Source organism: Gossypium hirsutum, chromosome A02, assembly GCF_007990345.1.
Source record: "Gossypium hirsutum isolate 1008001.06 chromosome A02, Gossypium_hirsutum_v2.1, whole genome shotgun sequence".
In the NCBI taxonomy this organism is placed as follows: Eukaryota; Viridiplantae; Streptophyta; class Magnoliopsida; order Malvales; family Malvaceae; genus Gossypium; species Gossypium hirsutum.
The window spans coordinates 98187451-98194775 of NC_053425.1; the positions used below are offsets into that span (position 1 = coordinate 98187451).

Sequence of the window (7325 nt, forward strand, 5' to 3'; positions counted from 1 at the left end):
CAAGAGCGTTATTCTTGACTTCACTAAAAAATTAATTTTTTTTCTTAGTTGCTGACGTGGCATGTTGGTGGAGCCAAACTCTTTGGCTCCACCAACTTTTACTATAAATTTTAAATCATTTACATGTTTAATTAAAAAAATAAGCCATTTATGTAATTAATTAATTTTTTTACTTTTTCTTTACTTTTTCTTTCTCTCTCTCTTTAAATAATAATAATATTTAATCAAATCAAAATCTAATCATCATTATGTACTGCCATGGACAATCGCTCTTTTAGTCCTCCCTCTATGTCTTATCCAATTAATGTCATCATATCTTACTTTTAAATTTTGCACTATGACTCAATACTTCTCACACTACTACAATTTAATTCACTCTCTATTTAAAATTTCCCTAAATTCAAAAGTCTTTTTAATTTATTATAGTACACAATTACCTTCACTACCAATACTAATAATTTTATTTTATCTACTTCAGAAATTTTAAACATGGGGTTAACCCGAATTGACACTATTCACTTCTCAGGGAATGTTAAGAATATTATATTTACAATTATCAAATAATCTAATTATATTTCATACTTAATTTAAGCAATATACCAAAAAAAATTATAACTTAAATTTAATAGTTAATTTTCTAATTATCAAAGAGCACCTAATTCTCTTTAAATATTAACTCTCTCAGCAAAACGTGGACCGAAACAATTTAAAAAAAGAAAAAATCAAAATTTCATCTTAAAACAAGCTATTAGTTCATGTATTTTTATAGAATTTGATATTTAGTCTCGGGGTGAAGCTAAAAAAATTTTTAGGGGGTCGAAATTAAATTGTAATTTTTACAATAGTAAAAATGTAATTTCACCCTTTTAATAGCTTACGTCTTTATAATTTTTTAAGGATTAAATCAAATTTTTATCATTTTTAGGAGGCTAAAGTGTAATTTTATCTTTACTAATTTAAAATTTTAAAAATTTAAAGGGCCTAAATGGAAAATTTTCCATTTTATCCTCTGCCAGCCCCCTAGCTACACCCCTTTTTAGTCCATATACTTTAAAAGATAAAATTCAATCCTCTTATTTTTTTCAATTTAAAACTCCTATTCCAATCATTATTGTCGTTGATAGTTTTTATTAAAAATTGTTAAATGAACATGTTTATTTTCGTCAATCATATGACACATTACATGAGGGTAGCTTCATCAATATGCTGAATTGACAAATTTTGACAAAAATATTTACTATTTTAATGATTGGATTGAGATTTTAAATCAACAGAATTGGAGGACTAAATTTTTAACTTTTTAAGTATAGAGATTAAATCTCAAATTTTATCAAAGTGCAGGGATTAACAACATATTTTAACTATTATTCTATCTTAATATTCAGATTGACAATTTTGTTTTGGTGTAAAAACAAATTAAATTAAAAAAAACAAAACCTAAATCTATATATTTTATTCAACAGCTTCCTAAATTCTGCTCAATTTCTCTATTTGTGTCTTGAGTTAGATCTTGCATACGTGAGTTGATATATTACCTCGCCCAGCAAACAGAAATTTTCATGGTCTTTAGTAAGCTTCATGTTAAACCTTAGAACATAAATAAGTTCGTATTTTTTTCATATTCGCCATGTAACTAGCCTGAAAAGAATAGTCCATGAAGTATTGGCGCATGTCAGCCACTCGTTATGCTTTAAATTTTCCTCCACCCATTCATCATTTTTGTTTTTAGCCAGCTATTGGCTTGTATGGCGTGGGACTCGCAAGGTTTAAAATAATGGTTGCAAATCCCACTTTTAGTCACGGATCATTTGCAAATCCCTCTTGCAAGATCTCTAGAAAATTAGTTGCTCTACTATACCATCTTCCCAATGGAGACTTCAAATTTTTTTCCGAGCGTAGAGATACCGAATGAAGGTTGCCAAAAGACATTAAAAAACTGCAATGAACTGCTGCCAACTCTCCCTCAAAGCAAAGCATGGTGGTTTGACCAGCTTTTCCAATACCAAGGCTTCTGGATACCTAGTTTTGGCATAAGAGGAAGCATGTTGATCAATGATCACTTCAAGCCTCGACCCACTGACATCATAGTCGCAACATTCCCTAAATGTGGCACCACCTGGCTCAGAGCCCTTGTTTTCTCCATTATCAACAGAAATTCCTTTGATTTCAGCGACCATCCTTTGCACAAAGCGAACCCTCAAGAGTTGGTCCTCTTCTTCGAAGGATATCTTCATAGGTATGGGTCAACTTCCTTCGTCGATGGGCTTCCTTCACCTCGCCTTCTTTCAACTCACCTTCCTTACTCTTTGTTCCCAACACGCATGACCGATGATACCTCGGTTTGCCGTTTCGTTTACATCTGCCGGGACCCCAAAGATGTTTTTGTCTCAAAGTGGCATTTCGCCAACAAGTTGAGACCCAAGGAACTGCCACCACTATCACTAGAGGAAGCCTTTGACTTGTTCTGCAAAGGGGTATCGGAATATGGACCGTTTTGGGATCACGTTTTGGGGTACTGGGAAGCTAGTGTGGAGTCACCGAAGAAAGTGTTGTTCTTGAAATACGAAGATGTGAAAAAGGAGCCTTTGGGGTGTGTGAGGAAACTTGCAGAGTTCTTGGGGGTACCCTTTACACCAGAGGAAGAAAACAACGAGACTGTGGCAGAAATAGTGAAGTTGTGCAGTTTCGAGAGCTTGAGCAATCAAAATGTTAATAAAAGTCAAACCAGCAGTGGAGAACGACCTATTGGTAACTCTGATTTCTTCAGAAAAGGAGAAGTAGGAGATTGGGTTAACCATTTGTCACCTGAAATGGTTGAAAAATTGAATCAAATTACAGAACAAAAGCTTCAAGGTACTGGATTCAACTTTGATTGACTACTACTACTTTATGATGTTAAAATTTGTTCACCATCTCAGTGAATCTGGTTTATAAAATAAAAGAAGTCTTTGTTTTTAATTATGTGGTTTGAGTGACAAATAATGCTTTTGCTTGTTGGTTATTTGGGTCTTTGAGTGGCAGATTCAAATTTTATGAAACATATATTTATAGTTGTATTATATTTGTGAATGTATATTTTCAAAAAAAAAAATAGTTTAAGTATCATGTGATTTCTATCTTATGGATAAATGAATCATTATGTTAACTATTTTTGTGATTATTAGAAATATCTTGAATATTTTTACAATAAATATATATTATATGTTCCATTGGAAATATAAGTTAATGTACACTTAACTATAATTAATAAATTGACTAAGACAAATGTACTTATAAATTAATAGTATAGCTATGGTGAGTACATATATCGTTTCCTCTAGGACTATAATTACTAGTAATTATCACATTTCTATTATTTAATATAATAATTCAAGGGCTTAATTAAAATTAAATTAAACTATCTAAATTAACTAATGAATGCAACAAAGAAAAAAACACAACAAAAATAGTCAAATATCAACCAAGAGACAAAACAATACCAAGATAAGAATCCACCTAAATTTCATCTATGATTCTCAATCTAATTTATGTAATTTCTTTTATTAGCTTTTTCATTCATAAAAATATCTAATTTATGCTAATATCTCTTTCGAGCATAAGATCAACTAACTTTAGATTGATTAATTGAAATTTCTTTCTAATTAAAACCTCTATTATTGCATTAATTTGCTCTATGGATCCCAATATTAGATTTGACTCTAATCTGGTAGATTTATGTCATCCTATTTCTAAAATTGCATAAAACTCCATTCAATTATGCAAGATCTAATCACAAGAAGGGTCTATTTGACCTTAGACTTATGCACATCTAATATGAATCAACACTCTAAAATTATCAATCCAAGAACAATTAAGCATTCATAATTGAAAACAAAGAAACTATGGTTTTATTGCATAAAACTAGAAATCAAACAATAAAATCCATCATAGGGTTCATCTCCCCTAAGTATTAAGAGAATTAGTTCATACTTACAAAAATAAACACCAAAAATACAATATGACCACTAAAATAAAAGAAATTCATGATAATTCCCTTAGAAATCAGCTTGTATCAAATTGGCTTCAATGGTGTTTGTTGGGTAATTTTCGTGCTATCTCTTGACGTCCACTTTTTTTCTCTTTTATTTCCTTATTTATTCCTTCTTAAAGTGTCAAAAAACCTAAAAACCGTGACTTCCTTCTGTTAGCGCACATGATTCCTGAAATCGTCACGCCCTGGACACACGGTCATGTGGATTGCTCGTGTGAGACTTTGTTGCATGTGTATAGCTTCCAGAATGCTCCATTGTTCTAATTTTCACCATTTTTCACTCTTATTGCTCTCAAGTACCCTATTAAGCATCAAAACATGAATATAAAGAATTAGGAGTATAATTTACCATTAACGTCACATAATCACCCAAAAATGCACTAATAATGAGGCTAAAATATATTACTGTTGACACTTATCATAAGGATATAAATATTCCTTTTGGTATGGAATTTATTTTTTTAAAAATGAGTATCACTAGCAATACAATATAAATATAAATATAAATATAAATATATATTCAACTAGTTATAATGTAAAATTGAACCAATATAAAACATAACGAATAAAGAATCGGACAAAATTCAGATATAACATACACATGACGAAAGCAAAAGCGATATATTGTAATTATGGATAGTGAGAATCCAACCTAAATCTATCTTAACTAACAAATAATTAATTGGTCCATCAAATTTTAATATGATAAAGCTTTTTTTAAAAATAATATGATAGACTTAAACAAGGTAGTTGTAAAGCCCCCGTACCCGAGACCGTTGCCGGATTCGAGCACGAGGTGTTAACGGACTTAATTCGTTAATTAAACAGCTCAAACAATTTATTTTAGAATTTCCAGACAAACTGGCTAACAGCATCATAGTCGCTAAAAAATCCATATCTCGAGTTACGAAACTCGAAATCCAATTCTGTAAATTTTCCCTGAAAATAGACTCATATATATACTTACTAAATTTTTTTATAGAATTTTTGGTAAGGTCAATTAGTACAGTTTATTAGTTAAATTCTCCCCTGTTTCAGGGTTAGGCTACTCTGACCCTTGTGTATTTCAAATCAGATATCTCCATTTACAGAGTTTCAATGACTATACCATTTATTTATCATAAAACTAGACTCAATAAGGATTTCATAAATGTAATGTAAAACTCCTAATTGTTTCTGTACAATTTATGATAAATTTTTAAAGTCAGAACAGGGGATTCAGAGATTGCTCTGATCCTGTTCTACCAAAACTTAAATATCTCATAAAATATAACTCATTTACCTGTTTAGTTTCTTCTATATGAAAATAGAGTCATCAAGCTTCAATTCCATAACTTATTCATTATTTAATTCCATTTTTACTATTTTTAGTGATTTTTAAAATTCACATTACTACTGCTGTCTGATTCTGTTTTGTGGCCAATTTTACCTTTCCAAGGATTTTCATGGTTTAGTTAAGACATACAACATACATGTTATCATATATAAACTTGATTAGCCATTCCAATAGCTAATCATTCTCAAATATTTCTATTCCATCCATGGGCCATATCATAAGATTATACACACAAAATGATTGGAATGCTATACATGTCATATTTCCAAAAATTACAAGTCATTATACCGTGATTGTCCAGTGATAGTGTGAGCGTGCCTCCCATCGTCCCGATCTCCAAATTGACTTGTCAAAACTACAAAGAATGAAAAGGGGGGAGTAAGCATAGATGCTTAGTAAGTCCACATGCAAATAACAAATAACTTAACAAAGCAATTATACCAACCAACATTAGCATAATATCACCAAAACATATATCACATTTCTATACATCATTCATCGTCTTACCATATTATTGTTGTCGTATCAAGTCTCAACCCGAGGGTTAAGTGCATACCTGTCCAAAGTGCCCATTCCACAACACTTACCAATACGTCACTTGCATCTTGAGTATTCTTCCATTTCACTAGAATTTTACCCGTTTAACACATCGAAATATGACTCGGATACATGGAAAGTTTGCACATAAGTGCCACATATGTAGCCAAGCTACCATGTAACCCGCCCATAAGCGAACTCGGACTCAACTCAACGAGCTCAGACATTCGCATCCATAAGTGAACTCGGACTCAACTCAACGAGCTCGGATGCCCAAATATCCTAGTCTATTCCTAAGGTTCAACGGGACTTTCCTCGTTCGTACTCATTTACCATTCTCCTTGGAATACCAATGACGATACTTCGGTAGTCTTTCACATTTTTCACATAATTCATAAAATTTTTGCATGTTGTCCAACAATGACCACAAAGCATAGAATTGCATGATAATAATCATAATATCGTATAAATAGCATTAAATGATTTAAAATAACGGTTACATTACAATATTTACATATGAACTTACCTCGATACAAAATGAGAAAAATCGAGCTTATTCCTCGTAAACTTTATTTTTCCCCCGATCTCGACTTGAATCTCTTTTCTCTTGATCTATAATACCAAATTAATTTATTTAATACACACATTCATGAAAACATCCCCTAGTATGAACTTTGGTAAAATTACTATTTTGCCCCTAAACTTTCACATATTTACACTTTTTCTCCAAGGCTCGTAAATTAAACCTCATCCTATTTTCTTATGTTTTATGACATGCTGATCATTTTTCCTTTCTATAGCAACATCAAATTCACACTCTAACATGTACTTATGAATATTAGGTATTTTTACCGATTTTGTCATTTTACTCGTTTTTACGAAAAATCACTTAGCAAAAGTTACAATCTCAAACTTCATATTCTACCATAAAACATCAAAATTTATACATATTAACCATGGGTAAAATTTTAAATATAAACCCTAGCTCAAAATATTGGTAGAAATAGGTAAACCGAGCTACCAGGATTTCAAAAATATAAAGAACATTAAAAACGCGCATAGAAATCACTTACAATCAAGGCTTAAAAGTGTTGAAACCCTAGCCATGGTGGAGAGCAAAATTTTGCAGCAACTTATGGAGAAGATGATCATTTTTGTGATATTTTTCCCATTTTATTTCATTTAATATCCAAATGACCAAAATGTCATTCCTTACTAAACTTTCAAAAATTCCATCCATGTCCAATTTTTGTCCATAAACTTAGAAATTGGTAAAATTCTATTTAAGACCTCCTAATTAATATTTCAAAGCAATTTCATACTAGAAACTTCTAGAATGAAAATTTTGTAACTTATTCAATTTAGTTCCTAACTTCAAATTAAGCACTTTATGCATAGAATTTCTTCATGAAATATTCACAC

The 7325-nt window shown here is 31.1% G+C and overlaps 1 protein-coding gene across 1 annotated transcript; it reads left to right on the plus strand.

Annotated features, from left to right (window-relative positions):
* The first annotated feature begins 1492 nt into the window (after positions 1-1492).
* LOC107951743 (cytosolic sulfotransferase 16) lies at positions 1493-2958 on the plus strand. The gene has a single exon (XM_016886882.2). It carries the CDS (start codon positions 1869-1871, stop codon positions 2874-2876), a length of 1008 nt encoding a protein of 335 aa, XP_016742371.1. The 5' UTR covers positions 1493-1868; the 3' UTR covers positions 2877-2958.
* Positions 2959-7325: the final 4367 nt, after the last annotated feature.